At 37.8% G+C, this 23,904-nt stretch overlaps 1 protein-coding gene across 2 annotated transcripts in view; it reads right to left on the minus strand.

Annotated features, from left to right (window-relative positions):
* Nucleotides 1–23,904, minus strand: part of LOC125924858 (oxygen-regulated protein 1-like) — a 97,544-nt gene that overhangs the window by 20,096 nt on the left and 53,544 nt on the right. For both annotated transcript variants that reach the window (XM_049633685.1, XM_049633684.1), the window contains exons 5-7: nucleotides 23,121–23,253; nucleotides 4,827–4,978; nucleotides 1,434–1,512 (exon numbers count right to left, since the gene is read on the minus strand). In XM_049633685.1, the coding sequence (XP_049489642.1) occupies nucleotides 1,434–1,512; nucleotides 4,827–4,978; nucleotides 23,121–23,253 (364 nt within the window). The remainder of the gene's footprint in view (nucleotides 1–1,433; nucleotides 1,513–4,826; nucleotides 4,979–23,120; nucleotides 23,254–23,904) is intronic.

A 23,904-nucleotide genomic window follows, 5' to 3' on the forward strand; every position in this document is an offset into this window, starting at 1 on the left:
CTGCGTTGCTGGCTAACATTCTAATATTCTCTTCATTATGTCACAGCAACGGTATATCGGTTACTTAGATGCCATTTAGATAAACTAAGAAAATCAGAATTTGGAGGAAAAAAAGACAGGACTTTCAACTAGAATTAGGAAGCAAGGTGTTGTCCCAAACTTGTTACGAGTTAAAATCATCTTGCTAGCTCTTGGTAGACTAAAGGGCAGGCATTCCCCGTTGGTCACCCTTGTATTTACTACAGAAAGTATTCAGCACAGTACTTTGCACATGGCAGATCCACCAAAAATGTTTACAAAATTGGATCAGCTGACATGTAAGTGTTAGCTTGGGCACACGAACACGTCCTATTAACGTCGTTCTAGAGCACAGTCTAACAAATCGGCCTTAGAGCCATCTGACTCCTGGCAGAAGCATGATGCTACAACACAGTGTTGACTATGGACTGGGCCCAGATCATAAAATTAGCCATCAACTGAAAGAAAATAAACTGCAAAAGATTTGAGTCTTGTCAAAATATAAACAAATACATCCAGGAGAGAAGACAACACTACAGGTATGTTTTTACTGTCCGAGAACATTAGCCACATTTTTAATTTATCAATCTTATTCACCGTTCTTTTTGTTTTCACAGACTATATGAATGTGTTTTCAGTTTCACGCAACCTCCTTTGAACCAGCTTTTTCACCTTGCTGATTCTCTCACTAATTATTTAAACACACTTTCAGCATATTCATAAGAAAACTTTGTCTAGACACTTTGAAAATCACGCATTGCTACCTTTTAGTAAAAGAGTTCACCCTCTTATTTGATGCTTTTTAATTTTTGATCCTTTTTGTGGTATGTACACGTTAGTACTCCTATCTTTTGGTAAAGACTCCGTTTGTCTTATGGTTCTCTTTTTTCACAGCAAGAGAAAATGTACTTATTGGGAAGATGTGGGTCATCTCACAGAACTGACAGGAAGACGGAGGAAGAAGCATAAGCAAAGTGGCAGCGGAAAACACAGCTGAGAACCTGCTACCGACGCAGCCTCCTTAACATGTGACATGCGCCTGCTGGCACTAATGCTGGCACCCCATGGACTGTCACTGCCGGCAGGCACCGCTGCTCGGCCCACAAGTACCATCCCAGAGCTAGAATGCGGCCACGTGCCACAGTACGTGAGTCCCACATTCTGCCAACATTCACGCAGCGCTCCTTCCGGCATTCTAGGCAGAGCATCCACTTGGACAAGCCTACGGCATTAAAAGAAAGGCACACCTACTTAAAATTTAAAGAACATTTGGGTTCAATACTTTAATTTCAGATAGCCAATACTTAAAGATGAATTTATCATAAGTTTCCTACAATTATTATCCAAATTTGTACAGAGTTGTACGTGACTAGAAAGGAATCAAACCTTACATATCTACTAATGTAAGCTCTTACCCGGGCCAAGTCCATCATGGCCTATGACAATCTTACATAGATCCCCAAGACGCACAGCTTCTAGGGAGAAGGTATCAGTCTGTAACAAATCAAAAAAGGACAACTATATCTGGATCATGAGTCTGATTTGTTACAAGATTATAAATTAAGATACACTAAAAATTGTGAAAAGAACCGGGTGCAGTTAGTAAACACACAAATCTAATTTAACTATTTAAAGATAAAACAATATTGATTTGTAGAACCTATCCCCCACACGTCTTTTTGTTGCCAATATTTCATTATGAAAACACAAATTTGGGGACTCTCTACAAATACAGGTTTCAAATAATAATAATAATAATAATAATAATAATAATAATATAAAAGTAATAATTATAAAATATACTAAAAGTTGTCATCCCTTTGAATACAACCAACTCTTACCTGTCCCAGGATGGAATTTTTTAAGCAATGTTTATGGACCATTGACAAATATAATGTTTCTACAGTGATTTTAGGATATTGATACAAACATTATTGGAAATCTATAACATGTATCTGAAGTCCCAATGGGCTGCTACAATAAAAATTATTCATGTTTGTGCTCTAAAGGTTTACATATTCAGAACATGGATACAAGTAAGGAGTACAGAGTTCTTTTGATAAAATCTAAGATAATTATATATAGGTTAAAATGCAAGAAAAATATATGATGCAGCATATCAGTTGAAAATAACCCAGAAACAAAAAATAACGTTTTCGTTAGATAGTAAGTTATACATATTGAAATATTTTCACACTAAAATTTTACTTTATCCTTAGAAGTCATTCTCTGAGAAAGTTGTTATCTAACAGTAAACCTCATTTAACATTATAAAAGTAGATTTAAAAATCAGACAATAGGAAATGACTTCACCAAGATGAGGGACTAGAGAAAACCAAGCCCTCCCTCCCCAGTGGAGATACCATTTTAACAGTAACAATAACAGAATACTTCTGTGCAAATTCTGGATACCAGATGGGAAGCTTCAGTACCCACTCCAATGCATAATAAAAAAAGGGACTCCATCAAGAGGTAGGAAAGTTTGTGACTTCTTGCATGCTCATAGCCTTCCCCTTACTTGGCATAGTGCATTATAACAGGGCGGAAACCTTCCATACCCTGTATCCTCTTGGGACAGAAACAAAAGAGTAGACAAAGCATACAAAACTCTGGCTTCCCTGAGGGCTGCCCAAAGAACTGATTCTCTCTCACTTATCTCAAGTACTAATGGCAGCAGACTTTGGAAGTCAATGAAAACAGAGAAGAGTACTGTGGCATGTCAGAGCTACAAAGGTTGTAAAGTATAGCAGGATGGAGTGCAAGAGAACATGAGCACAGGAGGAGAAAAAGGAGCAAGCAGCCTAGGAAAATTAAGAGTTAAAAACATGTAAGCAAGCCCAAAAAAGATACAGTCCAAAAAAGCACGAGAGTCCCTGGAAGTTCAGCCAGGCTCATGGGTGAGGGTCTTCCCTTCACAATGCAGTCCATTAAGACTAGGTAAGATAGTTTTGCAAATGCCAGATCTCAAGAAAAGGTCACAGAGCATGTAAAGAGGGAAACACAGCCCAGTCAAAAGAACAAAACAAATTCCAGAAACCAAACAAAGAAATAAAGATCTCTGAAAGGTTTTTTATTTCAAGTTTTTATTTAAATTCTAGTTAGTTAACAAATTTTACATACGAGTAAAATCATATATTTGTCTTTCTCTGAAAGACTTGTTTCACTTAGCATAATATATTGACAACTCCATCCACGTCATTACAAATGGCAAGATTTCGTTCTTTTTGATGGCTGAATAATACTCCATCATATATACATGTCCATCAGGTGATGGACATTTGGTCTCTCTCCATAGTCTGGCTATTGTTGATAATGCTCCCATAAACATTGGGGTATATATACCCCTTCAGATAAGTACTTTTGTATCCTTTTGGTAAATACCTAATAGTACAACTGCAGAGTCTCAGGGTACTTCCATTTTTAAAATTTTCAAAAACCTCCATACTGTTTTCCAGAGGGGCTGCATCAGGTTGCATTCCTACCAACAGTGCAAGACGGTTCCCCTTTCGCCACATTCTTGCCAACCTCTGTTGCTTTCTGTGTTGTTAACTGTAGTCATTCTGACAAGTGTGAGGTAGTATCTCATCGTGGTTTTGATTTGTATTTCCCTGATGACGAGCAATGTTGAGCATCTTTGCATGTGTCTATTACCATCTGGATGTCTTCTTTGAAAAAGCATCTGTTTATGTCTTCTGCCTATTTCTTACCTGTATTATTTGTTTTTTGGGTGTCGAGTTTGGTAACTTCTTTACAGATGATGGATACTAACCCTTTATGAGATATGTATTTTGCAAATAACTTCTCCCATTCCGTAGGCTGCCTTTTAGTTTTATTGATTGTTCCCTTCACTGTGTAGAAGCTTTTTACCTTGATGAAGTTCCAATAGTTTGCGTTTGCTTTTGTTTCCCTTGCCTTCGGCGACATGTCTACTAAGAAGTTGCTCCGGCCGAGGTCAACTGCTGCCTGGATTTCGATAGTTTCCTGTCTCACATTTACGTCTTTCATCAATTTCGAATATATTTTTGTGTATGGTGTAAGAAAGTGGTCCAGTTTCATTCTTCTGCATGTTGCTTTCCAGTTCTCCCGGCACCATTGGTTGAAGAGACTGTCTTTCTTCCATCGGATATTCCTTTCTGGTTTGTCGAAGATTAGTTGACCATATAGTTGTGGATCCATTTCTGGGATTTCTATCCTTGCTATTTGCAAATCTTGCCATTTGCAGCAACGTGGATGGAGGTATAGTATACTATACCAAGCAAAACGAGTCAGTCAAAGAAAGACAAATATCATATGATCTCACTCATACACAGAATTAAGAAACAAAACAGATGACTATAGGGGAAGAAAAAAAGAGAGAGAGGAAAGCAAAGCATAAGAGACTCTTAACTATAGAGAACAAACAGTGTTGAGGGGAGATTGGTGGGGGGAATGGGCTAAATGGAGGATGAGAATTAAGGAGGGCACTTGTTGTGATGAGCACCAATGAATCACTACATTCTACTCCTAAAACTAAAAAGAAAAAAAAATTACTTTATGATTCCAATTATTTGAGATATCTACAGTAGTCAAATTTATAGAAACAGAAATTAGAATGGTCGTTTCCAAGGGCTGAGGGGAAGGATAAATATGGAATTGTTTAATGAGTACAGAGTTTCCGTTCTACAGGATGAAAACTTTCTGGAGACCTATTGTGCAACAATGTGAATACATTTACTACTAGTGAACTGTGAACTTAAAAACAGTTAAGATGGTAACTTTCATTTATTTTTTACCACATGTAAAAAAAATCAAAGGACTTTATCACTTACTTGTCCTCTTAAAAAACTGAAGGAGCTCTTTGATCGAAATAGTTGTCTGGATCCCGAATCTCCCTTTTCCCCGTAGACAGAAATGTAGACGTTTGCTACTGTTCCAGCGTTCCAAAGCTCACCTGTTGCCACGTGCACTTCGTATACTGTCACTGGCAACAAAAGAAAAATAAACTTTATATGCCAAGAATTATTCATATGATAGAAAAATTACTTCCACCTAATGTAGAGTTCAGTTCCAGTTAAAATGCAGTAACACGCTGTATGCAGTCCTTCCCACTGAATACAGCTATAAACTCTTGACAAATGCAAGAAGCAGCCATATGAAGATGCTGAAGAGTAAAATGTAGCAGGAGCATTCAGGAAGAAGACCAGAATTTGATGTACCAAGTGGCAGTACGTTTGTCATTTTTTGCCCTCTGGCATCTCCCATCCTGGACTCAGTTCACGAAAAACCTGGAAATAAGCACTGGAGTTCAGACGAAGAAACCCAGGAGAGCCCTCGTGCTCGGGCTTAACACACAGGAAAGAAAGTTCCTAAGACACACAGACAGTAGAGATTTTGCACTATTTGATTTTCTCTTTCATTCCTTCATTCTCTCACATGCCAGTGCTTGAGCACAGCAGCACACAGGAAGCAACACTCTGAGGGAGAACTTTTGCCTGTTCAGAAGATCTGGGCTTCAGCAGAGGGAGGCCAAACTCCACTGCTTTCTTTGCTCTCTGTCCTACCAGTGCATGGCCCTGGACATAGGAAGAGTGCATAAATGCACATCCAAACAGGAAAACTAAAATACCAGCTAACCAACCAAAACTAGAAGCCAGGGAACTCGAAAGTACCAAAGAGCGTCATGGAAGAAAAGCAAACCCCGAAAGCTCTTTATTAACTCTCAGGCTCACACCTAAGCTAAAGATGCATGACCCTGATCCTATCCTCTTCAGCGTCCCAGAGACCTTGAGATCTAAACTAACAGATAAACCTCCACCTAGGACCCAGATTCACCAGTGAATAGCATACATATAGGGCAGATATGAATAGCACTACAAAGGCTTTTAAAACTAAACTGACATTGGAACCACAGCCCACAGATGACAGGTGGAAACTAACCAGGGGGTCAACTGCCCGTCAAGGCAAAAATATAAACATTCTCCATAGGATTTAAACGGCACCCAGGAGGGGCCGAGACGGCAGAGCTGCATGGAAGGTGTTTTTGCCTCTCTCGTCCCTGAAACGCAGCTAGATCAACACCAACCAATCTTGCACACCTAGAAAACTGATTTGAGGATTAACACAACAATCAGCACAACTTGAACCAGAGAACTGAGCAGGTACGCAGCATGGAGAAGTGAACTGGGGGAGAGAAAAGCCGCAGAGGGCAGGGAAGTGTTTTTGCTTGCAGAGAGAGGACGGAGACAGGGGGGGAGAGTACAGGAAAAGCACTCCCCCCTTGAAAACAGCTGGAGAGAAAGAGAAAGACTGGAAAGAGCCTCAAGGGACTGAGGAAAAAAGGGAGAAAGGAAAAGGGAGATGGCTTAAATTCTTAACATTAAGATGCTACAAACAGGGGAATACAGAGTCTGAAACTCTGCAGCTCGTCACCTGCCAGAGCTCCGGTGGGAAGGGGAAATCCCCAGGAGCAGATAGAAAGATCTGAAGGGTCCACAGGCCACATGGGGAGAGGCAGTTCCCCAGCTGGAAGTACATTTGGTAGAGGCCGTGTGGGCTCCCCACATGCAAAAGGGCCCAGCAGACCCCAGAGAACAGCCACATTCACTGGTGTTGGAACAAAGATGTTAAGGGTGAAGCCTGGTGCCAGAAGTGTGTTGTGATTCACCATAACCCCTGGAATGCCACTGCCATAAAACTGCACAAAATTGTTCTGGGGCTGGCTGGCACCTGGCCACGATCTCTGGACATCTGCAGCACAGTCACCCAAACATTCCTGGAGGTGGGCCGCACCCAGCCATTGCTCAGCAAGACCCTCCCTCAGGGGGTCTGAGTGGGTCAAAGCTTCAGGGCCCTCAGAAGTGAGGGGTTTGGAAACACAGCCCCACTGAGACATAACTCGGGAGAGAGGTGCCACCTGGCAGGCTGTGGAGATCACAGACTGTGTAGAAGCAGGGAGTGGACCCAAGCTAGAGACAAAGGAGGGATGCTTGACTGCCTGTCGGCGAAAGCACAGAGTTTTGATACTAGAGACTGGGTAGCTGGGTAATGGCCATTTTCACCCCTTCTACCCATGTGCATACACGCCTACACAAGCCGTAACAATCCATCAGGAAACTAAGCAGCACCTTTTTGTGGAGAACAGAGCTATTACACCAAGCCCCGCCCAACAGGGCCAAGCATGCTCTGGAAGAACACCACAAGTCGCTCTGCCTGCATAGTTTACAGACTATAAAGAACTTCATTGTTTGACTTATAAGGGAAGTCTGATGTAATTTCATTCATATTTCATTCTGTTCACTGGTTCATCTATTCAGTTTTTCTTTTTCATTTGTTTTTTATTCTTAAATACAGAAAGAAAGAATTTATTTTTATTTTCCGTTTTTACAAAGAAGATTTTCTTTAATTTTTTTTACTACATTTTTTACTTCTTAATTTTTTATTTATTTATTTTTAATGTTTATTTATGAGATGGGGCGCCTGGGTAGCTCAGTCAGTTAAGCGTCCGACTTCAGCTCAGGTCATGATCTCGCCATCCGTGGGTTTGGGCCCCATGTCGGGCTCTGTGCTGACAGCTCAGAGCCCCAGAGCCTGCTTCGGATTCTGTGTTTCCCTCTCTCTCTGCCCCTCCCCCACTCACACTCTGTCTGTCTCTGAAAAATGAATAAACCTTAAAAAAAAAAATTATGAGAGACAGAGCACAAGCAGGGAAGGGGCAGAGAGAGGGAGACAAAGAATTTGAAGCAGACTCCAGGCTCTGAGCTGTCAGCACAGAGCCCGATGCAGGGCTCAAACTCAGGAACTACGAGATCATGACCTGACCCGAAGTCAGATGCTTAACCAACTGAGTCACCCAGGCGCCCCTTTATTTGTTAAATTTTTCAAATTCTATTTTATTTTTATCATTTCATTATATTTTCCTATATTCATTTCTTTAAATTTTCAAACTATTTTTTCTTTTCTTTCCCTTTTCTCTCTATTCTATCAAACTTCTTTCAACAATCAGACCAAAACCCACCTAAGATCTTGCGTCCTTTATTTGATGTTTTTGTTTTTAATTTTTTAATTTTTATATTTTTATTTTATTAATTTTTTCTTCCTCCAAACCGATGAAATGAAGGAATTCACCCCAAAAGAAAAAACAGCCAGTGACTTAACACAGATACAAGCAAGGAATCTTAACCAGAATTTAGAATCATGATAATAAAAATAATAGCTGGGGCTTGAAAAAAATCATAGAATCCCTTTCTGAGGAGATAAAAAAAGTAAAATCTAGTCAGGATGAAGTTAAAAAACACTACAAATGAGATGCAATCTCGAATGGCTGCCATGGCAGCAAGGATGGCTGACACAGAGTAGCAAGTCAGCAACATAGAGAACAAATTTATGGAAAATAATGAAGCAGAAAAAAAGAGGGAGACTAAGGCAAAAGAGCATGATATAAGAATTAGAGAACTCAGTGACTCATTAAAAACGAGTAACATCCAAGTCATAGGGTCCCAGAAGATGAAGAGAGAGAAAAGGGAATAGAAGGTTTATGTGAGCAAATCATAGCAGAAAACTTTCCTAACCTGGGGAAAGGCACAGACATCAAAATCCAGGAAGCACAGAGAACTCCCATTAGAGTCAACAAAAGCAACCATCAACAAAGCATATCACAGTCAAATTCATAAAATACTCAGGCAAGGAAAGAATCATGAAAGCAGCAAGGAAAAAACAGTCCTTAACCTACAAGGGAAGACAGATAAGGTTTGCAACAGACATATCCATAGAAATTTGGCCAGCCAGAAAGGAGTGGCAGGATATATTCAATGTGCTGAGTCGGAAAAATATGCAGCCAAGAATTCTTTATCCAGCAAGGCTGTCATTCAAAATAGAAGGAGAGATTCAAACTTTCCCAGACAAAAACTAAAGGAGTTCATGACCACTTACCAGCCCTGCAAGAAATTTTAAGGGGGACTCTCTGAGGGAAGAAAACACAAAAAAAAACAAAACAAAAAAGGCCAAAAGCAAGACTAGAAAGGACCAGGGAACGCCACAAGAAACCAACCCTACAAGCAATATAATGGTAATAAATTCACATCTTTCAGTACTCACTCTAAATGTCAATGGACTAAACATTCCAATCAAAAGACACAGGGTAACCGAATGGAAAAGAAAACAAGATCCATCTATATGCTGTTTATAAGAGACATAAAGACACCTTGAGATTGAAAGTAAGGGGATGGAGAACATCTATCATGCTAATGGTTGCCAAAAGAAAGCTGGAGTAGCCATACTTATATCAGACAATCTAGATTTTATACTAAAGACAGTAACAGGAGATGAAGAAGGGCATTAGATCATAACTAAGGGGTCTACCCACCAAGAAGATCTAACAATTGTTAGTACATTAAAAGAATTATTCACAATGATCAAGTGGGATTTATACCTGGGATGCAGGGCTGGTTCAATATTCACAAAACAATCAATGTAATACATCACATCAATAAAGGAAAGGACAAGAACCATGTGATCCTCTCAATAGACACAGAGAAAGCATTTGACAAAATACAGCATCCTTTCTTAATAAAAACCTTCAAGAAAGTAGGGACAGAAGGATCATACCTCAAGATCATAAAAGCCATATTTGAAAGACCCACCACTAATATCATCCTCAATGGAGAAAAACTGAGAGCTTTCCCACTAAAGTCAGGAACACGACAGGGATATCCACTTTCACCACTGTTATTCAACATAGTACTGGAAGTCCTAGCCTCAGCAATCAGACAACACAAAGAAATAAAAGGCATCCAAATTGGCAAGGAGGAAGTCAAACTCACTCTTCGTAGATGACATGATACTCTATATGGAAAATCCAAAAGATTCCACCAAAAACCTCCTAGAACAGATCCATGAATTCAGCAAAGTTGCAGGATATAAAATCAATGCACAGAAATCAGTTGCCTTCCTATACACCAATAATGAAACAACAGAAAGAGAAATCAAGGAATCGATCCCATTTACAATTACACCAAAAACCATAAAATACCTAGGAATAAAGCTAACCAAAGAGGTGAAATACCTATACACTGAAAACTATAGAAAGCTTACCAAAGAAATTGAAGAACACACACACACACACACACACACACACACACACACACACAGAAAGGGGTGCTTGGGTGGCTCAGTTGGTTAAGCATCCAACTTCAGCTCAGGTCATGATATCATGGATTGTGGATTCGAGCCCCCCGTCAGGCTCTGTGTTGACAGCCTGCTTCGTATTCTTTATCTCCCTCTCTCTCTGTCCCTCCCCTGCTCTCACTCTATCTTGCTCTCTCTCAAAAATAAATAAAAATACTTTTTAAAACTTTTAAATAAAATAAAGTAACTATGATTAATATGCTAAAGACTCTTAACAGATTATATACATAACATGCAAGGACAAATGGGCAGTGCAAGTAGAAAGATGGGATTCCAAAGAATGAACCAGAAAAAAAATGATATCAATAAAAAAAAATTATAACAGAAGCAAAGAATGCCTTTGATGGACTTGTTAGTAAATGTTACACTGATGACGAAAGAAACTCTGAGCTTCAGAGATAAATCAATAGAACCCTCCCAAACTGAAAGGCAGAGGGAACAAGAACTGAAAAACAAGGATTCTGGGACAACTACAAAAGGTATAATATATACATAACAGTATTATCAGGAGAAAAAAGAAAGGAACAAAAGAAATATTTGAAATAATAATGACTGAAAATTTCCTCAAACTAGTATCAGATATCAAGCCAAAGATCCAGGAAGCTCAGAGAGCATGAAGTAGGATAAATACCAAAATAAAAATGTTTTTACCTACTTTAGGTATATCACTTTCAAACTACAAAAAAACAAAGATAAAATAAAATATCCTGAAGAAATACAGAGAAAGAAAACCTTACTTACAAAGGAACAAAGACAAAAATTACATCTGACTTTTCAGCAACCATGCGAGCAAGAGTAGAATGAAATATTAAGTGTTGAAAAAACACCACCAAGTTAGAATTCTGTACCCTGTGAAATTATCTACCAAAATGGAAGAAAAAATACAAACTTTCTCAAAGAAAAATTGAGAAAATCTGTTGCCAGAGACCTGCCTTGCAGGAAATGTTAAAAGAAGTTTTTAAAAGAGAAGGAAAACAATATAGCTCAGAAGTTCAGATCTATATAAAGGAAGAGTATCGAAGAAGCAGTAAGTAAAGATAAAACAAAAACTCTTATGTTTCTTAATCATAATTCATTTAACAGGTAAATTCATTTAAAATAATAATAGCACCAGAGTGCGTGGGTAGCTCAGCCAATTAAGTATCTGACTCTTGATTTCAACTAACAGTCATGAGATCAGGCCCCACATTTGGCTCCACACTGGGCATGTAGCCTGCTTAAGACTATCTATCTCCCTCATCCCCTGCCCCTCCCCCTCTCAAAAACATAATAATAATGGCCTCAATGCATTTAATTATGTATGTTTATGAATGAATAGGTAATATATGCTTCTGAGTGCTTATATATAAAAAATAATACGAGATAGAAGAATTCAATTATTTTGTTATTATAAGGTACACTATCCATGAAGAGGTATTGTGTTATTTGAAAATGGACTTGTATTAGTTGTAAATGTACATTTGAAACTCTAGAGCAACCACTAAATAAAGTTTTTTTAAAAAGTATAACTGATATGCTGAGAAAGGAGAAAAAATGGAATAATTTTCTCAACCGAATGTTCCATTAAAATCACAAATGGCAAAATGAGTGAAAGACAAAAACAAGAACAAAGAATAAAAGAAACAAATAGAAAACAGTAGCAAATATGTTATATACTAATCCAATTATATCAACAATCTCTTTGAACATCAATGGTCTAAATGAACCAATTAAAAGACATTGTCAGAGTAGGTTAAAAAATAAGACCCAACTATATTTTTTCAATAAGAAACCTACTTTTGATATAAAGATATACATAGATTAAAAGTAAATGGATGGATGGGGCGCCTGGGTGGCTCAGCTGGTTAAGCGTCCAACTTCAGCTCAAGTCATGATCTCACAGTTCGTGAGTTCGAGCCCCGCGTCAGGCTCTGTGCTGACAGCTCAGAGCCTGGAGCCTGCTTCAGGTTCTGTGTCTCGCTCTCTCTTTGCCCCTCCCCACTCATGCTCTGTCTCTCTGTCTTAAAAATAAATAAAACATTAAAAAAAAAAAAAGTAAGTGGATGGAGGGGGCAGTTAAGATGGCGAAGGAGTAGGGAGACCCTAGCTTGTCTCACCCCTCATACACAGCAAGATAGTTGTCAAATCATTTTGAACACCCAAGAAATCAATCAGAGGTCTAAGAGAACAAAAACTGCAAGTTTACAAGTAAAAAAGTTACAACCTTCTGGTATGTAGGAGGTGCCAGCAAAAGCCCAGGAGGCTTTTGGGCTTTTCTGGGGGGGGGGGGGGGGGGAGCCCCTCCCCCAGAGGAACAGAGTGGGTCTTCTCCATGGGAGTCCCTAAAATTTACAGCTTTTTTAAAAAAATTTTCTTAAATGTGTATCTATTTTTGAGAGACAGAGAGAAAAAAAAAAAACATGAGTGGGAGACGAGCAGAGAGTGAGGGATGTGAAACTCAGTTGCATGCCTGGGATAAAAAAGCCTGGATACCTGCAGGGTGAATGCAGGGTTCTAACAGAAACTGGGGACACAAGAGGGGTGACTGATTGCTCTTCCATGAGGGTCTGTGAAGACTGGGGGGTGTGATCTTTCAGCAGTGGGGCTGGGGGAGTGTTGCCATATTCATCCAGCCCATCAGCACTGAAAGACTTCAGGGAGCAAAACAGCACCACCTAGTGAAACCCGAACCAATTACTTGTAGCAAGCCCCGCCCTCTACCCCCTGGAGATGCATTTCCACTGAAACAAGTCAGCCTGAGTCAGTGCAGCAAACCCTTCCCCCAGAAAAGTAGCACAAACCCCTTGCTAGCGTCAAGTCTGCTGACCAAAGAGTGCCACAAAATTTCAGCTCTAGGGGAAATAGGATCTAACTTTCTGATTACTTTTATTCTTTATTTTTTTATTATTTGCATTTATTTTCTTATTTTTTTAATTCATTTTTCAGTTACTTTTATTTTTATATATATGTTTATATTTTTTTGTTTGCTTATTTTATTTTATTTTATTTTATTTTATTTTAGGGTCTAGATTCTTCTAACAAGCAGACCGAAATATACCCAGGATCTAGATTTTTGGGTTTTGTTCTGTTTTGTTCTTTTGGTTTTTGTTGTTTATTGTTTTTTTCTTTCTTCTTTTCTTTTCTGGACCAAATTACAAGATGGGGAAATTCGCCCCAAAAGAACAGGAGGTAGAACTCACAGCCAGAGATTTAATCAATACAGATATAAGTAAGATGTCTAAGCAAGAACTTAGAACAATGATTACAAGGATACTAGCTGGGCTTGAAAAAAGCATAAAAGATACCAGAGAATCCCACTCTGCAGAGATAAAAGAACTAAAATCTGGTCAGGTAGTCAGATGGAAATGAAAAAATACTACAACCAAGATGCAAACCCCAATAGATGCCATGAAAATGAGGATGGATGAGGCAGAGGAGCAAACTAGTGATATAGAAGATAAAATTACTGAAAATAATGAAGCTGAAAAGAAGAGGGAAATAAAAATCATGGATCGTGAAGACAGATGTAGGGAATTCAGCGGCTTATTAAAATATAATAACATTTTTATCATAGGAGTCCCAGAAGATAAAAAGAGTGAAAAAGGAGCAGAAAGTTTACTCAAACAATTTATAGCTGAAAACATTCCTAATATGGGGAAGACACAGACATCAAAAACCAAAAAGCACAGAAAACTTCTATTAAAGTCAACCAAAGCTGACCATTGCTAAAGTATATCATAGTCAAATGCACAAAATACATGGACAAGGATAGAATCTTGAAAGCAGCAAGAGAAAAAAAATGTCCTTAACCTACAAGGGAAAGACAGATGAGGTTCACAGAAGATCTGTCCACAGAAACTTGGGAGGGCAGAAGGAAGTAGCAGGATATATTCAACATGCTGAATGAAGGAAATATGAAGCCAAGAATTCTTTATCCAGCAAGGCTGTCATTCAGAATAGAAGGTAAAGAGTTTCCCAGACAACCAAAAAGTAAAGGAGTTTGTGACCACTAAACAAGCCCTGCAAGAAATTTTAAGGGGGACTCCTTAAGTAGAGAGGAGAAAAAAAAAAAAAAAGACTAGAAAGGATCAGAGAGCATCACCAGATACACCAACTCTACAGGCAACACAATAGCACTTAATTCATATCTTACAATAATCACTCTGAATGTAAATGGACTAAATGCTCCAATCAAAAGACACAGACTATCACAATTGATTAAAACAAAAACAAACAAAAACAAAACAACAACAACAAAACAAGATCCATCTATATACTGCCTACAAGAGACTCATTTGAGACTGAAAAAAACCTCCAGATGGAAAGTGAGTGGATGGAGAACCATCTATCATGCTACTGGAGGAGCCAGAGTAGCCACACTACTACCAGACAAACTAGATTTTAAACCAAAGACTGTAACAAAAGATAAAGAAAGGAATTATATCCTAACTATGGGCTCTCTCCATCAAGATGACCTAACAATTATAAATATCCATGCCCCCTACTTGGAAGAAACTATATAAATCAATTCATCACAAGCATAAAGAAACTCATTAACAATAATACAATAATACTAACAGATGATAACACCCTACTTACAGCAATGGACAGATCATCTAAGCAGAAAATCAACAATGAAACGATGCCTTTGAATGACACATTGGACCAGGACTTAACAGATACTTTCAGAACGCTTCATCCTAAAGCAGCAGAATATATACACTTTTCGAGAACACATGAAACATGCTCCAGAACAGACCACAAACTGGGTCACAAATCAGTCCTCAACAAGTACAAAAAGATGTAAGATCATACCATGCATGTTTTCAGATCACAAAGCAATGAAACTTGAAGTCAACCACTACAAAAAATTTGGAAAGCCCTCAAATACATGGAAGTTAAAGAATATTCTACTAACGAATGAATGTTAACCAGGAAATTAAAGAAGAAATTTAAAAAATACATGGAAGCAAATGAAAATGAATAAACAACAGTACAAACCCTTTGGGATGCAGCAAAGGCAGTCCTAAAAGGAAAATATATTGAAATTCAGGCCTATCTCAAAAAGCATTTCAGAAAGATCCCAAATACACAACCTAGCCTTACACCTAAAGGAGACAAAAAAGGAACTGCAAATAAAACCTAAAGACAGCAGAAGAAGACAGATAATAAAGATTAAAGGAGAAATAAAAATATAGAAAAAAAAAACCACAACAGAGTAAGATCAATGAAACATTGTTTTAAATTCTTGAAATAATAAATAAAATTAATTGATAAACCCTTAGCCAGACTTATCAAAAAGAAACGAGAAAGGACTCAATTAAATAAAATTATGAATGAAAAAGGAGAGATCATAACCAACACTACAAAAATACAAAAAATTATAACAGAATATTATGAAAAATTATATGCCAACACACTGGGCAATCTGGAAGAAATGGGTAACTTCCTAGAAACATTCAAACTACCAAAACTGAAACAGAAAGAAATAGAAAATTTGAACAACCCATAACCAGCAAAGAAATTGAAACAGTAATCAAAAATCTCCCAACAGGGGCGCCTAGGTAGCTCAATCGGTAAGCGTCAGATTTCAGCTCAGGTCATGATCTCATGGTTCATGAGTTCAAGCCCTGCGTCAGGCTCTGTGCTGACAGCTCAGAGCCTGGAGCCTGCTTTGGATTCTGCATATCTATCTATCTATCTCTCTCTCTCTCTCTCTCTCTCTCTCTCTCTCAAAAACAAATAAAACATTAAAAAAAATTTTTTTTAAATCTCCCAAGAAACAAAAGTTGAGAGCCAGATAACTTCCCAGGGGAATTCTACCAAACATTTAAAGAAGAGTTAATACCTATTCTTCTCAAAGTGTCCCAAAAAATAACAATGGAAGGAAAACTTCCAAACTCATTCTATGAGGCCGACATTACCTTGATTCCAAAACCAAAGATCTAATTAAAAGGAGAATTACAGGCCAATATCCCTGATGAACATGGAGGCAAAAATTCTCAATGAAGTACTAGCAAACTGAATTCAATAGTACATTAAAAGAATTATTCACCATGATCAAGTGGGATTTATTCCTAGGCTTACCACGCTGGTTCAATATTTGCTAATCAATCAACATGATACACTACTTTAATAAAAAAAAAGGATAAGAACCATAAGTTCTTGTCAATAGATGCAGAAAAAGCATTTAACAAAATACAGCATCCATTCTTCATAAAAATCCTCAACAAAGTAGGAACAGAGAGAACATTCCTCAACATCATAAAGGCCAAATACAAAAGACTCACAGCTAGTATCACCCTCAGTGGGGAGTATGAGTCTTTACCCTACAGTTAAGAACAAGACAAGGATGTTGATTCTCACCATTACTACTTAACATAGTACTGTAAGTCTTAGCTCAGCAATCAGACAACGAAAAGAAATAAGAGACATCCAAATCAGCAAGGAGGGGTCAAACTTTCACTGTTTGCAGACAACATGATACTCTATGTAGAAAACCCAAAAGACTTCACCAAAAGATTGCCAGAAGTAATACATGAATTCAGCAAAGCTGCAAGATATAAAATCAATGTGCAGAAATCTGTTGCATTTCTATACACCAATAATGAAGAAGCAGAAAAAGAAATCAAGCAATCAATCCCATTTGCAATTGCACCAAAATAATTAGACACCCAGGAATGAACCTAACCAAAGAGGTAAAAGATCTATATTCTGAAAACTACAGAAGACTTATTAAAGAAATTGAAAAGAACACAAAGAAATGGAAAAGCATTCCATGCTCATGGATTAAAAGAACAAACATTGTTAAAGTGTCTATACTACCCAAACAATCTACACATTTAATGCAATCCCTATCAACATACCACCAGCATTTTTCACAGAGCTAGAACAAACAACCCTAAAATCTGTACGGACTCACAAAAGACCCCGAGTAGCCAAAGAAATCCTGAAAAGAAAAACAAAGGCATCACAATTCTGGATTTCAAGCTATATTACAAAACTGTAGTCATCAATACAATATAGTACTGGCACAAAAATAGACACATAGATCAATGGAACAAAATACAAAATCCAGAAATGGACCCGCAACTATATGGCCAATTAATTTTCAACAAAGAAGGAAAGAATATCCAATGGAAAAAAAGACAGTCTCTTCAACAAATGGTGCTGGGAAAACTGGATGGTGATATGCGGAAGAATGAAACTGGAACCACTCTCTTACATCATACACAAAAATAAATTCAAAATGGATGAAAGATGTAAATGTGACACAGGAAACTATCAAAATCCTAGAGAAGAACACAGGCAGCAATCTCTTTCTCCTTAGCCAGAGCAACTTCTTACTAGACATGGCACTGAAGGCACAGGAAACAAAAGCAAACATGAACTATTAGGACTTCATCAAGATAAAAAGCTTCTACACAGTGAAGGAAACAATCAACAAAACTAAAAGGCAGCCTACAGAATGAGAGAACAGACTTGCAAATGACATCTGATCTGATCATACAGATCGAAAATCTATAAAGAACTTAGCAAACTCAACACCCAAAAAACAAACAACCCAATTAAGAAATGGGCAGAAGACATGAATAGACACTTTTCCAAAGAAGACATCCAGATGCCTAATAGACACATGAAAAGATGTTCAACATCACTTGTCATCAGGGAAATATAAATCAAAATCACAAAGAGATACCACCTCACATTTGTCAGAATGGCTAAAATTAACAACACAGGAAACAACAGATGTTGGCAACGATGCGGAGAAAGAGGAAACCTCTTGCACCAATGATGGGAATGTAAACTTATGCAGCCACACTGTAAAATAGTATGAAGGTGTCTCAAAAAAGCCACAAACAGGAGACTACCCTACAACCCAGCAACTGTACTATTAGGTATTTACCTAAAGGATACAAAAATATAGATTTGAAGGCCACCCCAATGTTTATAGCAGCATTATCAACAACAGCCAAACTATGGAGAGAGCCCAAATGTCCATCGACTGATGAATGGATAAAGAAGATGTGGGGTGTGGGTGTGTGTGTGTGTGTGTGTGTCTGTGTGTAATGAAATATTACTCAGCCACCAAAAAGAATGAAACCTTGCCATTTGCAACAATGTAGATGGAGATAGAATGTATTATGCCAAGCAAAATAAGCCAATCAGAGAAAGACAAATACCATATAATTTCACTCATATGTGGAATTTAAGAAACAAAACAGATGAACATATTGGGGAGGGGGGAGGAGAGAGGGAAAGAAACCACAAGAGACTCTTTACAATAGAGAACAAACTAAGGATTGACGGAGGAAGGCAGGTGGGAGATGGGTAGATGAGTGATGGGTATTAAGGAGGGCACTTTTGTAATGAGCACTGGGTGTTGTATGTAAGTGTTGAATCAGTGAATTGTACTCCTGAAACCAATACTGTACTGTGTTAACTAAAATTTAAATTAAAAAATATATGGCTTGGGTCATGATCTCATGGCTCATGAGTTTGAGCCCCGTGTCAGGCTCTGCGCTGACAGCTCAGAGCGTGGAGCCTGCTTCAGATTCTGTGTCTCCCTCTCTCTCTGCCCCTCCCCTGCTCACGCTCAGCCTCTCTCTCTCTCTCTCTCTCTCTCTCTCAAAAATAAATTAAAAAGGAAGGAAGGAAGGAAGGAAGGAAGGAAGGAAGGAAGGAAGAAAGAAAAGAAAAAGAAAGAAAGAAAGAAAGAAAGAAAGAAAGAAAGAAATAAAGTAGATGGGTAGGGAAAATGTATCATGTTAAATTACTCAAAAGAAAGCAGGGTAACTATATTAATTTCAGTCAGAGCAGGTATCAAGGCAAGGAAATAAGAAGGGTATTACATAATGATAAAAAGGTCAGTTCTCCAAGAAGATATGATAATCCTTCATATGTATGTGCCTAACAACAAAGCATCGAAACACGTGAGGCAAAAACTGATAAAAGTGCAAAGAAAAATAGATAAATCTGCTATCACAGTTGGAGACTTCAACACCCCTCTCTCAGAAATGGACAGAATAAGCAGGCAGAAAATGAATAAGGACATAAGTGAATTCAATAACACTGTTATCAACTGTTTATAATTCACATCTGTAGATTACTTCATCCAAAAACAGCAGAACACATCTTCTCCCCACACCTTACATGGGATATTCACCCAGATAGGCCACAGTCTGAGCAATAAAACAAGCCTGTTATGAACAGATTTAAAAGAACATAAATCATACACTGTCTTCTCTCAGACTATAGTGGGATTAAACTAGTAATTATTAACAGATAACTGAAAAATTCCATAATACGTGGAGATGAAATAACACACTTCTAAATAACACATGGGTCAAAGAAGTAATCCGAAGCTAAATTTTAAAATATTTTGGGGGCGCCTGGGTGGCGCAGTCGGTTAAGCGTCCGACTTCAGCCAGGTCACAATCTCGCGGTCCGTGAGTTCAAGCCCCGCGTCAGGCTCTGGGCTGATGGCTCAGAGCCTGGAGCCTGTTTCGGATTCTGTGTCTCCCTCTCTCTCTGCCCCTCCCCCGTTCATGCTCTGTCTCTCTCTGTCCCAAAAATAAAAATAAAAAACATTGAAAAAAAAAATTAAAAAAAAAAAAATATTTTGAACCTGAGGTGCCTGGGTGGCTCAGCTGGCTAAGTGACCAACTCTTGGTTTCAGCTCAGGTCACGATCCCACGGTTCCTGAATTCGAGCCCCATGTCCCGCTCTATGCCGGCAGTGCATAAGCTACTTGAAATTCTCTCTCTCCCTCTTTCTGCCCCTGCCCTGTTTGCACTCTCTCTCTCTCAAAAGAAAAAAATAACATTAATTTTAAAAAAAACTTGACTTTAAAAAAATAAAAAAATAAAGATAAATAAAATATGTTGAACGTAATTAAAATAAAAACATACTTATCAAAAACTGTGGGATGGAGCAAATGCAATGCTGAGGGATTCAGAGCATTAAATGTATACATTAGAAAAGAAGAAAAGTCTAAAATCAACCACTGTGTGTCCACCCTGGGAAACTAGAAAAAAGAAGGGCGAATTAAATCCAAAGTAGACAAGAAGAAATAAGGCTTAGAGCAGAAATCAATGAAATTGAAAATAAGAAATCAAGAAAGAAACTCAATGAAACGAAAAGTTGGTTCTTTGAAAAGACTGATAAAATGAGAAGCCTCCTGCCAGGCTAACTGAGAAAAAAAAAGAGAGACAGGACACAAATTACTATTATCAGAAATTAAAGAGGGACTGTCACTACAGTTCCCATGGAAAATTAAATTGATTCTAAAGGAACGCTATGAACAACTCTACGTTCACACATTTGACAATGTAGGTAAAGTAGACCAATTTGCTGAAACACACCATGGGCCAAAATTCACCCAAGAAGAAATAAAATTTCAGTTTTGTAAGATGAAAAAAGTCCTAGAGATCTGCACAACAATGTGAACATACTTCACGGTCCTGAAATGTACACCTAAAAATGTTAAGAAAGTAACTTTTATTATGTTTTTGTTATCATAACTGAAAATCAGAATTAAAAATAAATATCTCACACAGCCTGAGGAAGTCCACTTTTACTCTGATTATCTTAGCAACCCTTATCCACTGGTAATTCCAAAACTATAAAACATATTTTTTCAGGTGCATATGATAGTATACTGGTTAACCAGGCCAACAGTTTTACACGCCTTTTCACCTTCAATGATAAATATTGCCCTAACTATGGACTCAAAGACACTGAACATAGCAAAAAAGACACTAATCCAGCCTTTCCTTATTTATACCACCTAGAACTGATGTATCTGTCTCTAGAGAAAGCTGCTACCTGTCTGTAATGACAGCATTTCATACACAGCACCAATCTTTGCTGGAGTATTAAACAAAAATATGGTTAAGATCAGCTATCATTTGTTATATCTACCAATGAGATTTAGATAATTAAAGGCTCACCAAGTTTATTAATAGCACATGAGAGGGTACAGATAGCCCAGAGATAACATAGAAGAGGTTTCTCCAAGCCGTGTGAAGAAGCTTGGGGGAGGAGGGGATATTTATTAACAAACCATAAGTATCAAGTACTACAAACAGAGCAAGGGAAGTCGGTATGTGTTTGAAGAATATGCCTCCTATGAACATAATTTTATAATTAAAATAAGAGACAAAAAAGCAAAAAATGACCCCTGCATCATGACTAGCATGGGTAGGAACAGGGCACCTGACCAATGTCTCCTCCTTGGTGAAGCAAATAGGTTGATGAGGAAGAACGTTGAGAATACTTATAAACAGTGATAAAAATGCTTATGAACAGTGAGAACAATGCTCATACAAGCCTTCACTTTTCAGCAAATGGAATTATTCATATATTTTCAAAAATATCTTAACTTCAAAAACTTAAACTAAGAGTCTATTACACCTTAGTTAAAAACCACAAAGGAATGAGGGTGCCTGGGTGGTTCAGTCAGTTAAGTGTCTGACTTCCGCTCAGGTCATGATCTCACAGTTTGTGGGTTGAAACCCCACACTGGCTCTGTCTGTGCTGACACTCAAGAGCCTGGAGCCTGCTTTGGATTCTGTGTCTCCCTGTCTCAGCCCCTTCCCCAGCTCGCTCCCTCTCTCTCTCTCTCTCAAAAATAAGTAAACATTTAAAAACATTAAAAAATATTAAAAAAGGAATCAACAGCCTCTGCAAATGTTTTACTTACCTACATTTCCTAAAAATGTTACCCAAGTTATTATGTGCCTAAGCTTAATGATAGATTATATGACATTATGGAAGCCTCACATGCTCTCTCTCTTTCTGTCTCTCTCTCTCTCTCAAAAGTAAATAAACATTTAAAATCATTAAAAAATTGGGGTGCCTGGGTGGCTCAGTCAGTTGAGTATCTGACTTCGGCTCAGGTCATGATCTCACAGTTCATGAGTTCGAGGCCTGTATCGGGCTCTGTGCTGACAGCTCAGAGCCTGGAGCCTGCTTCGGATTCAGTGTCTCCCTCTTTCTCTCTGCCCCTCCCTTGTTCACACTCTGTCTCTCTCTCTCTCTCTCTCTAAGAATAAACATTAAAAAAATTTTTTTAATAAAAACATTAAAAAATATTTAAAAAAGAATCAACAGCCTCTGCAAATGTTTTACTTACCTATGTTTCCTAAAAATGTTACCCAAGTTATTATGTGCCTAAGACTAATGATAGATATGACATTATGGAACTCTTCTTAATCTTCACATAGTATTTGTTACAATTTATTTTATTGCTTTAGAAAACTAAGATACCACATTTTGGATAGAAAATATTCTGGATTGGAAAAAAACTTATTTTTATAAATTACCCATTTAATAATTCTTACTTACCATTTTCCTAGTCTCTTCCCAAACAAGGGCCAGCAGACACAAGAGCAAAAAACTCTTAGAGCCAGAGTCACCTTCAATCATGCAGTGACTCTCTAACCCTGAGCAAAGCCTATTTTTCAGCCATGGTTACACAAGGCTTGAACACACCTCTGCTCTTGGTCAAATGCTTAAAAAGTCATTGAGTAGTTCTGTTTTCATTCCTTCATTAGCAGCAAATTTTTCAAAAATAAGGTAGGATTGTTGGGGAAACTATACATTGACTTGCATTTCTTAGCCCTGGAATAACTTTATTGGGCTCTCAGCTTTCTCATGACCTCCTAAAAATTAATTTCTTGCTTTGATTAACAGGCATTTCATTTGACCCCCCCTCCAGGGTTAACTGTTGACAAAAACATATTCCTGAATGCCAGTACACGAAGCAACTAAACCATATTTAGATGCATTTATATCACACCATCAGTGATAACTGGTAGGAAATGAGCAGCTGTTTAATCACTCATTTGTCCATTGATTCATTTATGCAACATGTATTTATCAAGTTCCCTGTCCTTCAGCATTTAGGCAAACAAGTTTTATCTGTGCTGCCTGCAGTTGGGTAGTTGGATCTTCCCTACCTGGAAGCATGGGTCGTCCTTTGTTTAAAACGGGAAATTCTCGACAGATTTCCCCATCCTCTTGATCTCGTGCTAACCATCGTTGAACAGGTATATAAAACTTTTTTCCAGAATTCATGTTCCACAATTGTATCTACAGTAGAAACAATATTTCTTGTGAAAAATGTAAGAATACTTTATCAAAGAGTCAAATAAAAGTTTTCATCCAAGCCTGACACTTAGCTCATAGAAGACCACGTTATTTTTTTTAATACAAGAAGTTGTTGAATACTTGACATGAAAAGTGCTAATTTCTTCTTTTATTGCCAAATCAAGTAAAATGGCATTTCTTTTCTTTACTTTGAAATTTTTCTGTTTTTAATTTCTCTACATTGAAATTCTAAACATGCCAATTTCCTCCCAAATTTTCTAAGTGTCATCAATATTTTCCTATTTAGAAAGAGATATTTATAATTTTTAAAAACCTATTACTTTCCTATACCAATCTCTTAGTAATACATTTTTTATTTCAAAATGGTATTATAAAATGTTAGCATGAGCTTAGATTTCATGTACTACAGATTCAAACTAATATAGTTTCCTCTGTGGGTCCTCAGCAATGAATGAAATTTAGGCAATAATTATTAATTTGGGTACCTATTATGCCATATTATATCTATTCCACTTATCCTGGAGTTAAACAAAGATGTTAATAAATTCTGTTAGGATCAGATGAATACCAAAAATCATCAAAATGTAGAAATTATGAATCTTGATTCTAGAATCTAGCCTTTCACGAGTAGGT

This window comes from Panthera uncia, chromosome F2 (assembly GCF_023721935.1).
Source record: "Panthera uncia isolate 11264 chromosome F2, Puncia_PCG_1.0, whole genome shotgun sequence".
NCBI classification, from domain to species: Eukaryota; Metazoa; Chordata; class Mammalia; order Carnivora; family Felidae; genus Panthera; species Panthera uncia.